This window comes from Eretmochelys imbricata, chromosome 12 (genome assembly GCF_965152235.1).
Source record: "Eretmochelys imbricata isolate rEreImb1 chromosome 12, rEreImb1.hap1, whole genome shotgun sequence".
Taxonomy (NCBI): domain Eukaryota; kingdom Metazoa; phylum Chordata; order Testudines; family Cheloniidae; genus Eretmochelys; species Eretmochelys imbricata.
This window is the reverse complement of record NC_135583.1, coordinates 39,151,722-39,172,913: the sequence shown is the minus strand read 5'-3', so window position 1 is coordinate 39,172,913 and position 21,192 is coordinate 39,151,722. Positions and strand designations below refer to the sequence as shown.

The window sequence follows — 21,192 nt, the reverse complement described above, 5'->3', positions numbered from 1 at the left end:
GTGTTTCTAGAGTCACTTACAAAGCTGCTAAATTTTTGCTGCCTTAGTTGCTAGGCCTTGTGGGTGGGAAGTAACAGCCCCTGTTCTCCAGAGCACATACCAGATGGGACTTGAAAAGCACCTATAAATCATCTTAATTGTAAGCACCAGAGGGCGGGGGGGGGGGGGATCTCTGTTTGCTCCCATTCCAATTTCTCAGGATTTGAAAAATCGTTTGTAGAACATGATACTCTGAACACTGTCCTGAGCAAGGCAGGTGCTGAGAGACTTCTGCGGCATTCTCCCCTGTAGCCTGACTCTGCTTCTCAGAGTGGGGGACCCTGCTTCCCTGGCAGGCTCAGGTGAGTGGGAGCAGCACCTGTGCCCCAACTGGGGAAGAACTACACAAGCAGGATGAAATCTGCCTGCAGGGGTGGGAATGGAGAGTCCTGGGGATGCCCGGAGTATACTCCCTGCGCTGAGGAAGCATTAATCTCTCAGCCCATTTAAATGCCTGATGATATTAAGCAGCATTAAACAGGGGTGTCAAGGTGCTTCATACTGTCATTGTTCTCGGGCTGCCCTCTCCTTTGTCTAGGATGGATCCTGGGCTAATTCAGTCTGTCATGTGGGGCCCCCCCACCTACTGTCTAGGCTGCAAGGAACCTGGGGTTTCCCCTTCCCAGTCTGGTGAGTGGAGGATAAGCATGATCAGTTCCTTTGCGGCTGCTTCCTCAGTGTCTCATGGCCTCCCACTGGGTAGAGAATCAGCAGATGCCTTTGCAATGGATTGGCCCAGTCTATGCTTCGGAGCGTGGTGGGAAGAACTATTTCAGCAGGCATGACTTTGCCCCTACGTGGATGGGACATAACTTGATTTAAATACTTCCCGTGGCCTGCTGTGATCAGCTATGGGGCAAAGCCATGCCCACTGAGCCATCTTTAACAATAGCATAGCCTCTCTCTGGAGTATTGACAGGGCCTTCTTCACAGAACTGGGGCATTGGGAGGCAATGTGCAAGCAGTAAACACCATTTCCTGACAGGTTTCAGAGTAACAGCCGTGTTAGTCTGTATTCGCAAAAAGAAAAGGAGTACTTGTGGCACCTTAGAGACTAACCAATTTATTTGAGCATAAGCTTTCGTGAGCTACAGCTCACTTCATCGGATGCATACTGTGGAAACTGCAGAAGACATTATATACACAGAGACCATGAAACAATACCTCCTCCCACCCCACTCTCCTGCTGGTAATAGCATTTCCTGATAGTTTCCAGGAGCCCCAGCTGCTTTTTGGCCAGGGTGCTGGTGTGTGCCACTTTAGAGGTGATATCTGTGCTTAACTTTTATACTGTCCCTTGGTTCCTCAGCATGAGGGTTATACCAGCCCAGGACCCCTTGCACATGGGCAGATGTTGTGTGCAAGGGGTTGTGTGTGAAGCAGCCTAGCTTGCACTAACTCTGAGTTTAGCCTACAGTCTCAGAACCAGCAGCGTTGTTTAAATGCAGCGAGCTACTCTAGAGGGCTAAGTAGCACTGACTAAACCACTTCTAACGGTGGGAAGTTAGTGGTGGGCTATCTTGGCTTTAGCCTTTCCAAAGCTCCAGGAGGGGTTCTTTCCTGAACGTTACAGGACCTGGCTTGGCTATCCTGTGGAGAGCAAGCTTCTTGGGGTTTAAAGTACAGGACCAGAACTTGAAATCTGGGGGCTCTGTTCTGCTACAGACTTGCTGTGAGATGTTGGGTAAACCATTTAACAGCGCTGCCTCAGTTTCCCCTAGCTATAAAAGGGAGACTATTTCCTAACCTACAGGTGGTTTGTGAGCTTTTATTCACTAGTGTTTGCAAAGGGCTTGGAGAGTCTGATAGAAAATGCTGCTGAAGGACAATTGGCTTATAAGCCTAAACACTCCTCTGGTATGGGCGTGCCCAGTCTGGAACTATCAGGGAGTGTCCGCTAGCTGTCTGACACCAAGCAAGTGGCTGCTGGTGCATTTGGATCCTCCTGCTTTAGTACCACAGTGTGGTGCCTCTGAACAGCACTATTTGATCCTGCTGGCTGGGTGCCTTGCAGCGCACAGTTCTGCTGGCACTCCTGAGGTGTGGAAGGCCAAGTGCAGATCCCCTGGAGAGCCTAGGGGCTAAGAAAGGAGCTAGGCATGTTCGGCACCCACTACTTTCGTGAGCAAAGCTATTAACTGCTCGGTTACTGCCTGGGCTTAACCACGGTTTTCTCCAGCCTTGCTCTCCTCTCCAGCATGCTCTGATGCCTGAAGTTCCCCCTCTTTTTCTTCACCTTGCTGCTGCCCCTGACCGCTTGGCCCAAACCCCAGGCCCTTACTGGTCTCTGCTAGGCCCCCCCCCTTGTGATTCCCACCCTGTCTTCCACTGCTCCCCTGTCTCCGACGCTGCCTCCACTGACTGTGAGGGAGGGACTCCTTCCTCCCCACGCACTGTACACCTGTCTCTGTGGACAATGCACCTTCGGAGAATAGGGATTAGTGCCTGGGCAGTTCCCATCCCTTCAGTCTTGGCCAATATTTGCTGTGTGTCATTGTCATAAACACTCATTTCCTGCTAATCCGATGGGTTTGGGGGTCTTTGCTCTGTTGGTTCAGAACCAGCCATGGGCTTGCTGAAGAGTTTCTAGCCTAGATTCATGACACAAGGGTTTTCACACACGGAGTGGGGCTTTTGAGTCAGTGGCTAACGTCTCTGAAATCCTGCCCTGGGCGAAGGGCAGGCTGACCCAGGAGGGCTTGTCCAACTCCAAATTCCAGGCTCCAATTTCACTCCAGACCTGCAAGTGCTGGTTGTCAAAGACGTGCTGGGCAGGAGAGGCCCGAGGGTGGTGTGTCTAACTGTGTGTGGTTAAACATGGGCACTGCCAAGGCGGAGACAATGGGCAGTCTCTGCCTTCAGCTTGATGGGGCACTTCTGTAGTGGTGGCAAAGCAGTTCCTTTGGGTGCTCATCCTGTGTCTCAGCTGCAATGAGGGGTAGGGAAAATCTGAGTCACTATAAAGGTAACAAACCATTTTCTCAAGGGCTAAGACAGACTCTTGCTCACCTTCCACTGTAGGGGCCAGGCATGCTGCTTCTACCCACCTTCTCTGACAAACGCAGCACAGCGTGCCTGCTCAAAAAATCAACCCCCTGCCCTAATTAAACGCTGCACCCAGCGTCAGACCGAGAATGAACCACCTGTAATGGATTCCTCGAGGCCAAGGCTAGAAGAGACTGTGGTGATCATCTAGTCTGACCTCCTGCATAACCCAGGCCAGATGTGAATGCTGTCGCTTAATGCATTAGCAAAAGGTGCCCAGCAGCTACGGGGAGGAAGGTGGTGTAAGACCCTCTGTAAAATAGAAATGATGCCTGAATAAAAGCAATGAGCTCTGTCCCAGCCCTGGCTTCTCTTGCTGCCTGCTGTTCTATAACCTTGGAGACTGTGATGCCGATTTGCAACTGCAGCCATCACGGGTGTGTCAAATTCAGTTTTCGGATTTCACAAGAGGATCGTGTGTAAGAGGAGACAGGCCAGGAAGGTGCAAAGACCCTGTTAGAACATAAATTATCTCCAGCTATTCACAAATGTGGCAGTAAGAATTCTGAGAAACAATTGCCAGGTGAATGGGCATACTGTCTGGGGCTCTGACAACACTGAAGAATAACTCTTATCTAGCATCCTGTTGCTTCAAAGTATTCTCCAAACATCCCCTTAGCCTCAGATCTCCCGGTGAGGTAATGGTGGCTATCCTGGTTAGACAGATGAGGAAATTGAGAGCGGCTCGCTAAGTGAGTGAGGGGCAGAGCTGGCTGGCATTAGACTCCAGTTCTTGGCTCCCAAGATGCTCAGACCACCCGCTCTTCGCATGGGCGTGCATGCCTATCAGTACATCTATCTCCCTCTCTGGGCCCTTACATTAAGGGGTGTGTCCTACACCACCCTGGGGAAGTGGAGAAGTCTGATCCCGATTTTGCAGCAGGGGAAACTGAGACACGGACAGTCTGCACTTGCATTATTCCTAATCCTCCACCCCTGCGTGGTGCAGTGTGTAGGGTGGGTGCAAACCTTGCTAGGCTGGCAGTGCCAAGGGAGAAGTGCAGGAGGATTATGTGGGGGGTTGTATTTTGCGGGAGCAGCTGCTGGATTACTTTGGCAGGGTGCTGGGGGAGGCCTGTGTGTTTGAGGCAGGGCTGCAGAGGGGGAGGGGGTTGTGTGATGGGAAGAGGTGAGGGTGCTGGGGCAAGGATGGGTGTGGCTTGTGGCTCAGGTGTGGGTGAGCAGGAGGGTGCTGAGGAGGGACTGTGTAGGGTGGGGTGTGTTGGGGGAGCAACAGGGGGTTGGGTATGTGTTCATAGAAGGGGGAGGGGCTGTGTACAGGGGGGTTGTGGGTGGTGGCTGGGGATAATCTGGTGGTGTATGGGGGTATGCTGGAAGGTGTGGGGTAAATGGTGAGCGGAGCAGGGGATGTGTACGGTGGGGTTTTGGGTGGTGTCTGGGGGCAAGGGGAGAGCAGCGGTTGTGTAGCAGGTTACTCTGGGTGATGGTGAGGGCTGTGTATGGGGGATCAGGTGTAGCGTAGGGGGTACTCTGGGTGCCCTGGGGGGTCAGTGCTGTGTAGGTGGGAGCAGGGTGGTGTAGAGAAGCGCTGGGGGGGGAGTAGGGGTAGTGTAGGGTGCGTCCTGGGGGGGTCAGGGTGCTGGAGGGAAGTAGGGGTGTGTGTGGATGCTGGGGGAGCAGAGGTGGTGTAGAGGAGTGCTGGGGGAAGCAGGATCAGTGTAGAGGGGGAGTGGGGGATGGTTAGGATGTGTAGGAGGACACTGAGGGAGAGCAGGAGCGGTTTAGGGAGTGCTGGGGAGTGCTCTGGGTGCCCTGGGGGGGTCAGGGCTGTGTATGGGGGTACTGGGGGGGATAGGGTGTGTGAATCGGGACACACTGGGTGGTGGGTGTGGGGAGGAGCGGGGGCAGGCAGGGGGGTGGGGATGGTATGGGCTGGGTAGGGGGATACTAGAGCTGGTTTATGGGGGTGCTGGGGGGAGCAGAGTGGTGCAGTGCAGGGGGGTGGGGGTGGTTAGAGCGGGTAGGGGGATACTGGGGGGCTGGGGGGAGCAGAGTGGTGGAGAGGGGTGCTGGAGGAGCTGGGGGGCAGTACAGGGGGTGGGGCTGGTTAGGGCTGGGTAGGGGGATACTGGGGGGTGGTTTATGGGAGTGCTGGGGGCAGCAGAGGGGTGCTGGAGGAGCTGGGGGCAGTGCAGGGGGTGGGGATGGTTAGGGCTGGGTAAGGGGATACTGGGGGGCGGTTTATGGGGGTGCTGGGGGCAGCAGAGTGGTGGAGAGGGTGCTGGAGGAGCTGGGGGGCAGTGCAGGGGGTGGGGCTGGTTAGGGCTGGGTAGGGGGATACTGGGGGGTGGTTTATGGGAGTGCTGGGGGCAGCAGAGGGGTGCTGGAGGAGCTGGGGGCAGTGCAGGGGGTGGGGCTGGTTAGGGCTGGGTAAGGGGATACTGGGGGGCGGTTTATGGGGGTGCTGGGGGGAGCAGAGTGGTGCAGAGGGGTGCTGGAGGAGCTGGGGGCAGTGCAGGGGGTGGGGCTGGTTAGGGCTGGGTAGGGGGATACTGGGGGGCGGTTTGGGGGTGCTCGGGCGGGGTGTGGGGGGGCAGCCGCGCAGCACGTCCCGCCGTGTCTCCCCCCCCCCCCCCGCCAGCACCTGTAGCGGGGGGGCGGCCCCGGGGGAGGCGGACCCGCCCCGCCCCTCGCCCTGCGGTTGGCCCGGCGGGCGGCCCATGCTAATGAGCCGGGCGCCTTAGGGCACCTGCCGGCGGGCTCCCGGCGCAGAGCCGCTGCCCGCCCGGCCATGCCGCGCTCCTTCCTGGTGAAGAAACCCTCCAGCACCCGCGTCCCCAACTACGGGCAGCTGGAGTCGCGGCAAGGTGAGGGTGCGCCGCGCCCCGGGGCAGGGCACCCAGGGGGGCCCCCCGGCTCTGGGACCCGTCGCGGGGTGCGGGTCCTGCTGGGGGTCACCCTGCTGCCGGACCGCGACTTCCCTGCGCGCCCGGGCTGCTCCCCGTCCCACCCCGCCCGGTCTCCCGGCTTCCCGCGGGCGCTGTCCCGGGGCGCAGGCTCCCGCGGCGGGCAGGTTCCCCTGCGCCTCGCCTCCGGCAGCGGGGCGCCTCCTGGGGGTGACGGCGAGGGTCTCCCCGCCCCAGCGAGCCAGCCCCACCGCTTCCCGGGCTCTGGGGCTGACGGCCCGGCTCTGCACCGCGGGGAGGAACGAGCGTCACGCCGGGCAGGGGTCGGCTCCCCCCTGCGCCCCGCGCAGCGCAGCGCGGCGGCCCGCGGGCGGGGGAAGCGGTGGCCCGGTCCTGCCGTGGGGCTGCCCCGGCGGCGGGGGGCGGGCTGGAGCAAAGCAGCGCGGGGGTGCGACTGCAAAGTAACCTCGCTTCCGTCTGCAGGGGGGTCTTCGGGCCGGGGGAGCTGCGGAGAGGGGCACCCAAGCAGTTCAAACAGGCGGTCCCAGTGGGGGGCCCCCTTCAGACAGGGGGACCCTCCCGATAGACCCACTGCTGTCATCTCATCCGAGTCCAGCAGGAGGGGGGGGGGAGTATTTCCAATCTGCTCCCGCGGGGGAGGTCAGAAATCTCCCCAGGATGGAGGCACAAGGGCTGACACTGGCCGTGTTGTGATTAACTTCCCTCTTGGACCTCCTGGAAAGTCCAGCGCGCTCCACTGAGCACCACGGTGGGCCTGATTCACCCATGGATAGATGGCCTGGGCCGTCCTCCCAGCTCGGGCCCCTTGGCCGGGGCAGGATGCCACCGGATGGGAGCCTTAGCAACTGCTGGAGCCAGTTCCCTTCACAGGTCCAGGACCTAGGAGACTGGGGCAGCAGCAGCAGGAAAGGTGGCCAATTCCATCAGGTAGAACAAGGCTCTGACTTCTGCACTGAGGCTTCCCTTCCCTAGAGAAGGGGGATCATTGGGGGGAGTTAGATGGATGGACCTTGGAGCTAGCAGGGAGTGCTGGGGCCAGCCCAACATCCTGGTGCTCAGCCTGTAAATAGCACTGCCCCAATAGCAGCCCCTGCCCCAAAGCGGTCCCCAGCTTCTCTCCACACAGTGTGTAAGGGCCGAGCAGAACAAACCCGCAGGGGGTGGAGGAGTTGGGGTGACCGTGATGCAGGGCCTGGTGTGTACACAGTGTGTAGGCGGAGCGGACTTTGGTTAATGGACACACGGGGGGAACTGGCCTTCAGCTCTGCCGTGCTGCTCTCCCCGGTGCACAGCTCCTGGCTAGGCGCGCCTGCAGGGCATGCGGGTGGGAGCCACTAGACAATGTCCACGGTTCCGTGTTCACCTGCCTCTTGCTTCTCCCCAGAAATCGATGGCGCGTGCCACGCCTGCGGGGGGCTGGTCATCCCCATCCTCATCCCGAATGACGGCGCCCCTTCCACGCCCTGGGCCGGCAGCTCCATCCTCGCCCGCTTCTCCTTGCCTCTCCCACTGGATGGGGATACCAAAAGGACTCCCAGCACAAGCCCCCACAACCTGGAGATCAGCCTGGTGGACACGTTAACGGGCCGAGCGCCGGGCTCCCCTCTCAAAGACAACCAGAACAACCTCAACCTGCCCCCCGTCCTCAGCCTGCCCCAAAGGAGGCCACCCGACCCGGGGAGCCCAGCAGAGGGGCACAGGGGAGCCCAGGACAAACTGCAAGGGGCACGGGGCAGGGCAGCTGAGCCCCTGGAGAGATTTGAGTGCTTTGACTGCCACAAGTCCTACCACACCTTCTCCGGGCTGGCCAAACACCGCCAGCAGCGCTGCGTGCTGCAGGCCAGGAAGTATTTCACCTGCAAGTACTGTGACAAGGAGTACGGGAGCCTGGGAGCGCTCAAGATGCACATCCGCACCCATACACTACCATGCGTCTGCAAGATCTGCGGCAAAGCCTTCTCCAGGCCTTGGCTGCTCCAGGGACATATCCGAACGCACACAGGTGGGGTGCGGTGCCGGGGCGAGTCCTCGGGGTAACAGCGCAGGGCTGCACAGGGAGGGAAGCGCCTTTCCTGTGCTTACAGGGCTCCGCTTGGCCAGTAACTTTGCACAGCAAGCTGGTCTAGTTGGCTCGCAGGTGCATAGCGGGCGGTAGTGGAGGGCGGGTTGGGAGAAAATGGCTAATCTGTTGTTGTCCCCAGGCTTGACTGGTGGATCGGCCTTTTAATGTGGCATTCACAAAACAGCATGCCAGGCCCAGTTGGGTTCAAAATGCTTGTATTTTGTATGGAGATTTTTTGCAGATCCCAAGAGTAAAAGATCAAACGCTGCAGACCAACCTCTGTACCTGGGACACTAATACTCTTTATCTGTATCCCAGTAGCACCTAAAGGCTCCATTTAGATCAGAGTGAGCCTTTGGCGTTAGGCGCTGTACAGAGACCCAGGATACCGCAGTCCCTGCCTTGAGGAGTTTACAGGCCAAGGGCTTGTTTTAGTACACTGGAGCTCCTCTCACTGCTCGCTCCAGGGGCCACAGTTGATGAGTTGTTGTAATCTGAGCGGCTGCATCCCCCCTGGAGCTTCAACTCCCCCTTGGTGGTGCGCCAGCTAGGTGGAGTTTAAAGTGTGGACGGGAGTCAGGGTAGGGGCAACGGGCAACGTTTGAGTTCTAGCTCCAGCCAACAGTGCAGAGATGACCAGCCCTAAGGCATCCTTCACAGACTTTACCTTTATGCACCCAAATAATCCCATTGGCTTCCATGGCTCTACCTGCATGCAGGAAGTTAAACAAGTGCATAAATCATGCCAGGATCTTGGAAGAAGAATCTAACCCCTTAGAGTAAGTGAGTAGATCCTCAGAATCCCATTTGCTCGGCCCTGTTTTGCTCTTTGTTTGCCCTTTGCATTTCTATTTGTTTGGACAATGCAAACTCAATGAACTTAGTTTTCCCCCTGTGAGTTTCAATTTATGACTCTTGGTGCTGTAATGTCTGGGTTACAGACACTGCAGATGAATGTTTAAAAACAACTGTTTTCATGGGAATGAATTTTTTTAAAGTATGGAAATCTTGCCCTGTTGGGTTTAGGTTTCATAAAAGCTTGTTTTAGCAAAACTAATATTTTTGTCACCATTTATCTTGATTGTGTCCCTTTAGTAGAAATATTTGCAGTATTTCCTACCTATTCCCTTAGAAATTGGATAACTCAAGTCAAATTGACTAGCAGCGAAGTAACCAAAAATCAGACTGACTAGCTTTGTTCCGTTATGCCAGATGAGAACAACATCCAGAGCAAATGCAACTATTGAGAAGTAAATGATTTAAAAGAGAATTCTTCTGGTTTTAATAATCTTAGGTATTACAGATTGGGGGAAGGGAGGGGAAATTCCCCTCTCCTTTTAAAAAGATGTTCTCTAATCCATCCAGATTAGCCCTAATTCTATTTACTCATGGTGTGTTTATTGTAAGATTGTTGTGGTGCCTTTACAGTCTTGGTTTGCCCCCTCTTGGCTCACGTACTATGGCCTTGGGCATGTTGCCTCAGTTTCCCCATTGTGAAACATGGGTAATACTTACCTATCTCCAGGTGGGTTGTGAGGGTTGGTTAGTGTTGATAAAGTGCTTTGAAGATTTTAGTGCTGTCAGCACAGAAAGTGGCAGAGGAGCACTGGTCGAGTATATTTCTTCTGCCTAAACAGTCTCTTGCCAGATTTGCTGTTGTGGGAAAGTTCCGCTTGTAATAGGAAGTGCTCATGCCATGTAGGCCGAGAAATCCAGTTACAAAGCTGGTTGTTCCGAAGTGGGAGACTTGCGATTTTCCCCCCTCCCTGCACTCTTAAAATAGAGGTGGTAAACAGGAAACACAATACCAGTGCCCAATGCACATATCCCCCTCCATATCCCATGTACGAACCTAGCCCAGAGCTGTGCGTGAGCAACAGTGCTCCTGCAGAGGATACACAATAAGCTGATGTTTGTCTCCCGCAAGAGAGGCTGGGGGCAGGCTGCAGGCTGACTCACCAGTGTCCCCTTAAGCAGACAGCCCATCGGACATGAGCAGGTAATAGGATCCGGTTGCAAAGCAAAGGTTAGCGTGTGTGACTCTTGGGCTCCGGAGCAGGGCCAGTCCTGGTTCCTTTGTACAGGGCTCTGGGCACGGCACCTGGAATATTGCCCCTGGTTCTGGGCACCAGGATCGCAGGAAGATATGGACAAATTGCAGGGAGCTCTGAGAAGAGTGACCGATCAGCAGCCTGGCAGGATTGATTTACAAGGAAAGACTGAAAAAGCTGCATGCATCTAGCCTGGCTAAGCAGCACCTAAGGGTGGGAGCAGAGGAAGTGAGGGGCTACTCAGTGTGGTATATAGAGGGATAACAAAGGGTGGTAGTGGGGTGATTAGGTTGAAGCAGGGCAAACCTGGCAGTGAGCTGCCTTGGGGTGTGGAATATTCTCCCCAGGCGAGTGTTGTAAGCCCCATGGCTGGCAAATGGTGCTGGGAGGGGAATGATCTGGGCCTCGCCCTGGGGAGAGGGTCTGATGTGGCTTTTCCATCTCCAACTTCTACGTTGAAAGGGAGTCCTTAGATTGTGAATTTCAAGCCAAACTGTCTGGCCTGTGCTGGCTTCTGCAGCAGAGGCTAGGGGGGTGGCTGGGAAGAGTCACCTGGCTTGGCTTGGAGGGAATACAAGATCCTGACTCCCCTGGATGCTGTGTCCCACCCCTGCTGCTACGATATGCTCAGGTGAAAGGCTTCCAGCTGGCGAGTCCATGCTCCCCCTGCCCCCCCCCATGGTGGAACGCTTCTGACATTTACGTGTGCAGTCAGCTGCTGGAAATGAGATTCCAGGTCTCTTGGGCTGTCTGTCCACCTGGCTCCAGTCTCCGCTCTTTCTTCCTGCTGTACAGCCCCCTTCCGCATGGCAGGGAAGCGGAGCATTCCCCTGGTTACAACGGGCAGCAGGCTGGGCAGCCACTGGGATGTTCACAACGCTCCCTCCCTCCTACTCCCTGGAAACCCCCTAACCCACCTGAGCGCCTAGCAACCCATGGCGATTGCCTGCCATTCGGCCTGGCCGCTGCACCCCACTGATTGCAAGGGGGAGCCAGGATAGAAGAGTTGTGTGGAATTTACTGCTATTTCTGGGACCCCAGGCTGCTCGGATCTCAAAGGAGAACTGTACAAACCAGACCAGAGGCGGGACCGGTCCCTCCCCCCGACCCGGCCATGCCAGGCTGGTGCCCCAGGCCCGGGGTCTCGTCCAGCTGGAGCTGCTTGAGTGGGGGCGGTTCTCTCTGACAGTGTTGTCTTTGCTCCCCCCCAGGTGAAAAGCCCTACAGCTGCTCGCACTGCAGCCGCGCCTTCGCCGACCGCTCCAACCTCCGCGCCCACCTGCAGACGCACTCGGACGTCAAGAAGTACCAGTGTCGGGGCTGCTCCAAAACCTTCTCCCGGGTGTCGCTGCTCTCCCGGCACGAGGAGGCTGGCTGCTGCCCTGCATCCTGACGCCCGCTGCCCAGGGCCGCACCAAGCGGTCAGAACAAGGAAACCCACTGTAGACCTGGGCATCTCCGTGGGAGCTCCCGGCATCCTGCCACGCTGTGGAGGGTGCGGGTGGATGTGTGCTACCGGGGGAGAAGGCTCCGGTTCCTGGTGGTGGTGGAGATCTATACCCATCTTCCAGCTTTGTGTCTTCAGCTGAATGGCACCAGCTTTGCAGAGGGCAGTGCTGGAGGCCTGGCAAACGCATTGCAGGAATGGCTTGGTTCTGTCTCCATGCAGGCAATGCCCTTCAGTTTGCACGTGAGGAAGGGGAGTGGAGTCTGCGTTCCAGGCTAGCTTTGAGCTCCTTGCCTTGAGCTCTGGCTCTCTAGGGGTGAACTGGATCGCCCCCAAAGCCCCAAGCTGCATCCACTCTGCTCACCTGCCTTGGAAGTACGTTTGTCTGCACCCATTCAGCTGGGCTGCCTGAACGGGGAGGAATAGCCTCTAGTCATTTCTGCCCCTCTCCCATCCTTTGCATCCAAGAGTCTCCACCTCCCTCATTAGGGGCTGGGACTTCAGGTTACCTGCAGCCAGTGGGAGCTGTCCATTCCCCACCTGCATGCTGCCACTGCTCCGTGGCTGCCCCTGTGGGATCTGTTGTTGCACATGGGTTCAGTTTGATTGCCTAGTGTCTAATAAAAAATAAAACTGACAGTCTGCAAAGTGAACTTGTCTTATTGCCCAAAAGAGGATGGGGCCAGCGACTTCTCACTGCGAGGGCGCAGGTTGCTTGCTGCCCCACCTTGGTGACACACCCTCCTAGCCTTGTTTCACGATGCATTGCTCCCCCCCAGCCTCAGCACTTATCTGATCGGGGTTACTTGTATTGCAGTAGCACCCAGAACCCTAGCCATGGGCCAGGATCCCAGTGTGCTAGCCTCTGAAACACAGAACAGAAAATGGTCCCTGCCCCAAGGAGTTACAGTCTTAAGTATCAGACAAGGGGCAATGGAGGATAGAGACAGAATAGAAGAAACAATGAGACATTGATTGGCAGAAGTCTCCAGGGCTGTGCGTAGTCATAGCAGAGGAACTGCTTCTGTGCTCTTTGGCTTTCAGACACTCTCTTACCTCTCTCCCAGGCATCTGCTTCTCCCCATTCGTGGCACAGTTTCACTCACCTTCACCACTTGGACACAGACATGTCCTCCAGCCCCAAAACATACCGTGTCTTGCATTGTTAGCAGCTGCTGGAAGGACAGCTCCCAGGTCTGAAATCTCTGCTGTTTGTGTAGGCTTTGTTCTTTAAGGACCTTGTTTACGTAGGCCTACTGCCAGTGTGTCATGCACCCCTGCTGTTGCTTCACTGGCAGTCGTGCTGCATTCACAGCTGTGCTCGGAGGTAGCGGAAGACCCATGGGACCAGGCCCCCACATCTCCTCGTTGCCTATCTGGGTGTGCTCTGGTCCCAGCCACAGCCAACCTGGCACCACGCCGCAACTACCATGATGAGGGAAGGGCTCACTCCCTTTTACCTCTTTTTGTGCCTATAGGGCCAGATTTCCAAGGGCTCGGTGCCCACAACCGGCCCTATCTTTCCATGCTGCTCCGCTCTTGTTGTGATGCTTTTATAGCCAGATCTGTCTGAGAGCTTCTGCACCCAGAGCGATCTTGAAAAATCTGCCCTTAACCTTCAGTGTTCTCTGATCTTTTCTTGGAAAGAAATCCTAAAGCCAGGAGTGCTGGAGGAACCCCTCAAAGGGCCTGGGGCTCTATCTTTTGGATCAATTTTCCTGTCTCTCCCTCTGACTTGAGCCCTTCCCTCGGGGAGGAGCGAGCGAGGGAATGAATGATCGGGTGTAAATTCTTCAGCTAAACTCTCTGCATTTCCATAGGGGCTGTCAGGGGTCAGCCATCATGTGAGTGTAATTTGGTATAAAATTTTACCGATTGGGGAGGGGGGAATGGGTCCTAGGCAGGGAGGGATTTGCTGCAGCTCTGCACCAGGGATGGCACGTGGAATTTGAATGTATTATCTTGTTTTGCCCTATTCAGTGTTATGTCTTCATCTCTTAATTTTTTAAACAGGAAGCAGAGGGCCTGGACCTGAGGCTGCTTCCATGCAGGCAGTATAAATAGAAGCAGGGGTATTCATTTTTGCTGATCGCTGAATGTAACTTCAGTGGGCAGGGCTCTCACATATCAGATTCCTGGCCTGGTTTTCTTTTCTCCCAAACTGCACGTGCCCCTCTGCCCTGCCCCAAACAGGGTGCTGTCACAGTTGCTGCTCACGTTCCTGGGCTGGACGAAGGCCGAGGCCCTAGATTGCTACTCAGGGCCCCAGCTCCTGGAGTCAGGATTGCAGCTTGGGATTTCTTTTTTTTTTTTTTTAAAAGCGTCTCTGTCTTGTGGTTGCAAAGAAACACTTGAAAGGGGAGCCTGGGGGTAACCAAAGCAGTGATGTCTGCCTGTGTCTGTCGAGAGCCTGAACCGATAGCTCTGAGAGCTGCTGCCTGCCCTGTGCATCTGGATGGGTGTTCACATCAAGTCCTCTCCATGTGGCAGCAGATGGTTACAGCAGGCTCCGCCCACCCTCTACAGATACACCTTGACTGCTGGGGGATGTACTGGGGCTCCCCTGCTGTCCCTCTTGCCTCTCTGACGATGGGCAGGGGACCCCCTGCTGCCACTTCTGTGGGACAAGGGGGCCACGTGCTACTGGCCCAGTCTGTCTGGGAGCAAAGGGAGCGGTGACTGTTGCCACGGCCACTCCAAGTTGGGGAAGGGCTGTGGGGCAAGGGCAGTGACGGGGCCCTACATTGTGTGCATTGGGCCCCTGGCCCCATTTGTGGCCTCATGTGTTTTGTGGCTTTCAGCTCCTCCTCGCATCCTGCTCAGTCAGGGCAGCATGAGGCAGGGCTGCAGCCCTGTCGGATTTCGGGGGGGGCTGTGGGAATGCCCCCTTCCCTTCTGGGGTCTTAGAGATGAGCGGGCATTTGGCTCTGGAAGTTACCTATCTACCCCTTGAGCAGGTCAGGGCAAGCTTCCCCCCCCCCCCCTTCTCCCCGGGGGCTAGGGAGGGTGAATCTCTCTGTATCCCTGCTCCTAGCCTGTCTGCCTGCTCCTCCTCTTCCCTGGTGTAGCTCTAAGCTCTGCGGGGCAGGACTCTGCTTGTGTTGGACACAGCTGACTGTGTCCGTGCTGATTGCTGCTGGTTTCGGAGCCCTGTGCAGTTGGTTAAACTTCCAGACCCGTGGTGATCTTAGTCAAAGTTCCCCCAAGACAACGGCTCATGGGGCTGATGCAGTTAAGGTATGTCAGTTTCATAGCCAACGGCCCACAGGCGAGTCATGAGGCCAGCCTCCCGTCCACCCACCTCTGCCTGCCCTCACCTGAGGGATCAGGTCTCCATTTTGCAGCTGGGTGAACCAGTGGTGGTTTGGCAGTGTGATGTGGACAGCCCCTTCAAGATGCTGTGGGTGGACGATCTGAGCCAGGCAAGCCACCACCCCAAGCGCTTTGAAGAACAGGGGGCCGGGTTATGTTGTTTCAGCACAGAGAGCAATGGGCCGGGCACCTCATACAATGTGCAGTGGAAATCCTTGCCCCAAAGGGCATGTCGTGCCAGAGAGGTGTTTTCCCCCCACCCTGCACACATCAGAGATCTCAGCTACTCATCCCTAGCTGCGTGAGTGGAGAGACAAGACTTTGGCACAGGGGGGAAGCTGCTTCTGTATTTTCATGGGTCTGGGCTGTTCCCTGACCCATTTGCTCTGCTGGTGGCAGAGAATAGGTATGAGACCTGCCCAGTACCAGCTGTAGAGTGGGCAGCTTGTCTCCAGGGGCCTTTTCTGTTGTACAGCCAGGGCCTGTGTGCTAGGCGCTGTACGGACTCTCCAAAGGGCAAACCCTGCCCCAAGGAGCCAACAAGCGCCGTGACAAAGGGAACTCAGGGCTGCGGGGAGGGGAAGCAACGCAGGGAGCCGTGAAACAGCTCAGCTCGGGGCCATGTCGTCATGGGATGCTTCTCAGTGTAGAACCCCGCGCCCCCCCTTTAGCGGCTATGGAAAGCTCCGTATGAAAGAGCCCGCGTGTGTTTCCTTAGTGGAGATGGCAGTGTGTCTGGGTGAGCGGCAGTGTGGGGGCTGCTGATGTCACTTTCCTGGCCCAGCAGAAAGGCAAAGCAGAGCTAATATGTATATTTTGGGCACCAGGCGGCTTGAGTGGGGGGTTATAAATAGACCCCAGAGGCCTAAAGGAAGCTATATTGTGAATTGCGTTCTATTCCTAGCGCCCCATGTCTAAATATGTCCATTGCACCTGTCGCCAAGCGGGGCAGTGGGGGAAAGAATCTTACAGGCTCTAAAATAAACCCGAATGTTTTCCCTTCTCCTAACGGTGCATGGAAAATACGTATAAATATATCCCCGGGCTGGGGGGAGAGGAGCAGACGGGGACCCTGGCAGCCAGCCAGCCCTGGGTGCAACAAGGGAGAGCAGGATCGGAATGAATGAATGAGATTTTCCACTCTGCTGTGGTTAGGCTGAAGCTGTAAACAGCATGTGGGGCCTTCTCCCCCCATCATCTCTGGGCCTCCTGCACCCCCAGCCCATCCTCCCCACGGGGCCTACAGGACCCCCCGCCCCCTTCTCTGTTCCCCTCTATTGCCTCTTTCCTCTGGGCTATCTGCCCTCCACCCCAGGCAGCTGGGCCCCTTTACCTTCCTCGGGGCTTGGAAGGGCAGTGCCTAGCTGGGCCATGTGGGTCAGCGCCTCTGCACTTCCCTCTGAGAGGACAAAATCCACCCTCCTGGGGGTTCCCTCTCCTTGTACAGAGGCTGGGTGGGAGATGCTGGGCCTGTGCCAGCCGGCCTAGCAGAGCCTGGGACCACCCATGGGAGCCACAGAGCCCACGGACCAAAATTTACCAGAGCCCATGGCTGCAGGAGCCGTAGTGGGACGCTCAGCACTTTATACCTGCTTCCCCAGCGGTGCGCCCACGCGGCCCCTACTTTCCCCATCTGACAGCTGGGGAAACTGAGGCACAGCCTGGCCTCAGAAGGGGCACACACAGAAGGAGCCAGGAATCTCCTTCCCTGCCCAGCCCGTTTCCAAGCCCCACAATCCCCGTTAGAAAAGCGATGCCTTGCACTGATGTGCTAGCAGTGAAATGGCTGTGCTGCACGGAGCCAGTGGATGGGGGTGGTCTTTGTGCCGAGGCGCTAGCGTGGCAGGGGTTCTCCTTTCCATCACTCCCAAACCAGGCTGATCTCCCCTTCAGTACAGGCCACCGGCTGATTGCCAGGGGGAGGCTGCTGGGCTCGCAGCTTGCGCGTGCGCGAGAGGAGAGAGAAGAAGCTTGCGGCCTGCAGACAGAAAGCCAGCAGCTCTGAGACGTTTCCTGAGTGAGGTCACCAGGAACACAGTTCTGCTTTCGAGGGCGCTGCATGTGTCCGGCTCGGGCCTTCTCCCTTCCCCACAGCGGCAGAGCGGCGACCGTCTCATGATACGGGAGGGAAGGGGAATGAACCGGGGCTGGCTCGTCCAGTGCAAGGAGTGACCTCCCCATGAGCTGGTGCACCCATGGATGCATGCACGACTCGTCAGAGCCGGATCTGGCATGTGCACGTTAATCAGGAGCAGAGCCCGTTGTTCGGGGGGCTGGGAGCACTGGTCACTGATAGCATGGAGCCATTTCTCTGCGTTTTAGAGTCGGACAACCTGCCTGGCCCATTTCACGCCCCCACCACACCAGGCGCCCGTCCTGCTCAGGGTTTTAACTGGCGGTGGATGTTCAGCACGTTTACAGCTTCTCAAAGCAATTGCCCACGGCCGCACTGCTTTAGGAAGCAAAGGAATACAAGAAGGGAGTTAATTTATGTGTCGTGGCAGGAACTGGCAAACCAGTGGGGCTGCCCAGAAGGAATCACAGTCACAAACTGGCAAGGTGGCAGCTGCACTCACCAGCTTAAAGAAGATTTGGTTGTTAACAAGCTACACTTTTAAGACCAAGCTACAAACCTTCCAGTCCAGGTTTATCTCCACCTTACCCTATGGAGGTGAAAGCTGGAAATCCACCAAAGATCCAGACAAATCTCGGAATGCCTTCAGCGGCAAATGTCTTAGGAAAACACTCGCTATCAAATGGAATGACTTTATAGCAAATGCCAAGATTGGTCAGAGTTCAACGGCTCCTTATCTCTAAAGAATCAAGCCAGAGCAGTTGTGCCAGGGGCATCCGGAGGAATGTGCAAAAGGGGTGGCCGAAAGAATCCAGCTGCCAAACAGTGCTCAGAGGGAGAACTTGTGGGACTTAACACAGAGAAGGTACAAAGAGCAGCGTGGGATAGGCAGGAAAGGTGAGCCCTGTTTGTGCCTCCAGTGACATCTGACGGTGCGGGAAGGATTCTGATTCAAACAACCCAGGAATGTTCGCTGTTTGAGAATAACGGACAGCCCATGTGCTCCGTGAGGAGCAGCCTGTGTTGATCTCTGGGGCTTGGGCACAGGAGGTCCCTTAGCAGAGGAGTGAAACTTTCTTACCAGAAGAATGAAGAGTAATGCACCTTGCTACCCGACCCCCTGACACTTTCAAGGTCCTCACAGTACAGTTGCTCACTACGGCCCAGTGAACAACGTCACATCCAGACTGAGGGCCGTGTTTGCAAATCAGGCTTCTGCTCATCATCCACAGAGCTGTCGTGCAACGGGGTGAAAACAGATTTCTCCCACTCTGGTAGACTCTCCCCAGGGAGGGTGTGGCCCAAACTGCAGCAACCTGTCTTGAAATAACCAAACGGGAGTGCGTTGTGTCTAGGGGGAAGTCTGGCCCCTGGCGTCTTGCACCAGAGTGCAGAATTACAACTGCTGCCTGTAAATTATGCACTAATTGCTTGTGCAGATCCTCTCTCCTGGGGGAGAGTGGCTGGGGAACCGCACCCGTCTGTCTGCCTCACTCTTGTCAGAGTTCAGTAAATCTGCCCGTAAGAGCTGGTATTTAATTTACACATGAGAAACAATCCTATTACTGTCCCATTAAGGGGGTGGCTAGTTTTCGGGGTGCTCTAGTGATGGTGACGCTGCCCCGTTGACACGGCGCTGAACTGCCATGGGTTCAGACTGAGTGTTTGGGATCTAGAGGGAAGGGTTCATGGCTCTAGGAGGTGAGAATAGCATCTCCCTCCTGGCTCTGCATCAGTGGATTGGCGTGTGTCTGTTTAAATTGCCTCTCCCAGGTGCCTTGCGATCTAAGGTGCTGGTGTTATTTGACGAGCGTAAATGCTGGGTGGAGAGCCCTGGTGAGCTGGAAGGGGCAAAGCAGTGGGGAAGCGGGGTGTTCGGTCTCCAGCACAGCCCAGGCCCTAGCTGAGTGCGCCAGACCCCAGTGCCCCTTCCCCCTTGCCTTTCACGCCATTCCCTGGCTGTACCTCCTGCCCCTCTATACACATATGGGTGGGGGAGCGGGATAGTGGCTAAAGCCTGGGACTGGGAGCCCACGGCTCTCCTTGGCTCTGGCATGCGGGGTCTGTGAAATGGGGACTGTGAGAGCAGGGGTGGGAGAGGCAGATCCGCAAGCACCTGCCAAACTCTTTCAGATGGTCGGATGGATCCTCCTCCATCACTTGCTGGCTTTAAGCCTGGCTGCCTTCTGGGACATGATGCTGCAGCCAAGCCCACGTTGCCAGGATCAGGACCAGGGTAACTGGGGGGAGCTCTGTGGTTACCCAGGAGGGCGGTGGGGTGGAGCTCATGGTCCCTTCGGCCCTTAAACCCAATCTATGAGGGGAAGGCCAAAGTCACGTCCTCGCTCGCCGGCTCTGGGCAAGTTGGAAATGATCGGATCAAGGTGTGGGCTGGGGAGGGACTGGCACAGGGTTGTGATGGTTGGAGATGCAGCAATACGGTTCGCTCCTTTGCTCCCCAAAGCACCAGCCCCTCGATCAATATCCTCTGCAGTGGAGCCTGGCGGAGGGAGGGAGGGGCCCCTCTGGTGAGTGTGACGACCTGTCTGAAAATAGCCGCGCGGTTCCTAGCTATTGCCAGCTGCCCTGGGCTGGGCCTGCCCTCCACTTACTATCTATAAGCAGCTGGCAGGCCCCACTGGAACCACACAAGTTTCCAAGGCTCTGTTAGCACGTTAGTGGAAGCGGCTCAGATGCCAGGGAGAGCACCTAGGAGCTGGTGAGGCAATCGCTGGCTGGTGCTGGGTGGTTTGAGCTGGATCACAGCGGCGGGCTCCGCACCCCCACGCTGTGCAGGGCAGCAGGCATCCCCGCCGCTGGGAACACCAGCTCCTCTCCTGGGTGGTCAGGGTCAGTGCTGGGCTTAGCCCTCAGCATCATCCACCCTGTGCGGCCGGCTTTACTGACTCAAACAAACAGTTGTTCCTGGAGCCGGTGCAGGGATCTGGGCTCTCTCCTGCCTTGTCAGCCCAACCGACAACTCCTGCTGCTGTCTAGTGTGACGGGCAGCGAGGCAGCAGGGAGCCGGCTGGATTCCCAGAGCCCGGGGCAACAGCCTCTTGGTTTGCAAGTTGCGCGTGTTCGATCTGGGATCGTTCCCGGGGCAATTGGGCCGGAGCTTCCCGGGGCCAGAGCCCACGTGGTGGCAGGGAGGGCTGGATCACGGATTGGCCCAGTCTGTCAGCAGTTCTTCATCAGGATCAATCTGGATGGGTACCAGGTGCCCAGGTCTGAGTCAGGCCTGCTTCCCATTGCCCACCTGCAGCTTCCCCAAAAGCTAACCCCGAAAGCCTAAGGCAACAAGGGCATATGGGACAAGCCACAACTGTCACTGATTTCAGTGTGTGTGTGTGTGGGGCAGAGGGTGTCTACATTGCTGACGCCGGGGCTGAATTTGAGCCTAATAGAGAAACTGACCTCGCTAGCTGGGTGCCACAGGTGGCTTTTATTCCGTGAGTCAGGGCTGAGCCTAGAACGCCCCTCGGCAAAGCCACGGGGTGTCAGGCTGGGCCAGCCCTAGTGCCTGCAGGGAACAGCAGCCCTTCACCCCCTCCCCAAGACATAGAAATCCCTCTCCCCCATTGCATGGATCAGCAGCATCTGCCGGGCGGGTTGCAGCTGGAGCGTGACTGAGGCTGCTGAAAAGCTGATGGGTTAGCTGGGAGAGCACAGGGCAAGGGCTGGGGGTTCTCCACTCAAGCCCCCGCCCAGCCTGTATGGGGAGGAGGAGCCTTTCAGAGAGGCACGGGGCCAGCTCCCCAGCTGGGGTAAATTGCATGGCTCCACTGAAAGCTATGGTGATTTACATCTGCCCACGGCTCTCGAAGGGGGCAGGCTGAGATGGGACACTGACAGCCCCTTGAATCCTAGTGAGCACACACAGTTCTGTCGCTTTGGACTCACCGGCTGGGGAGGAGGCTTAGTTCAGCACCAGAAGTGAGCCCACGTTTCTGGAACTCCTCGGTGCTCAGACGCCATGGTGATGGGCTTGTACTTTCGGGACTGAGCTGAGGCCGAGCCCAGCCGTAACTCAGTGCACAGTGACTGTCAGAGCTCCTGTGCCCCAGGCCAGTGAGAGGTTGGTGGATCCACCCTTAACTGCGAATCCGGAGTTGTGGTGACCAAAGGTAATGGGGTCCAGGCGAGGACAAGAAATGAACGGCCAAGGTGGCAGATTCAGAACCCGTCCCAGGGAATGCTTTTTCACACGACACGGAATTGGGCTGTGGAACTCACCGCCACAGGGAGCTGAGGCCAAGAATTTAGCCTGGCCA

At 56.7% G+C, this 21,192-nt stretch overlaps 1 protein-coding gene across 1 annotated transcript; it reads left to right on the top strand.

The window, feature by feature from the left end:
* Positions 1 to 5,836: 5,836 nt before the first annotated feature.
* SNAI3 (snail family transcriptional repressor 3) lies at positions 5,837 to 11,651 on the top strand. Its single transcript, XM_077831180.1, has 3 exons — positions 5,837 to 5,912; positions 7,357 to 7,974; positions 11,297 to 11,651. Exons 1-3 carry the CDS (start codon positions 5,837 to 5,839, stop codon positions 11,476 to 11,478), a joined length of 876 nt encoding a protein of 291 aa, XP_077687306.1. The 3' UTR covers positions 11,479 to 11,651.
* Positions 11,652 to 21,192: the final 9,541 nt, after the last annotated feature.

Excerpts from the sequence above, each read along its gene's own strand:
- SNAI3 (XM_077831180.1), top strand. The coding sequence starts at position 5,837 with ATGCCGCGCTCCTTCCTGGTGAAGAAACCCTCCAGCACCCGCGTCCCC. Across the intron at positions 5,913-7,356 it reads GCAGCTGGAGTCGCGGCAAG|AAATCGATGGCGCGTGCCAC; the intron begins GTGAGGGTGCGC and ends GCTTCTCCCCAG. Across the intron at positions 7,975-11,296 it reads ACATATCCGAACGCACACAG|GTGAAAAGCCCTACAGCTGC; the intron begins GTGGGGTGCGGT and ends GCTCCCCCCCAG.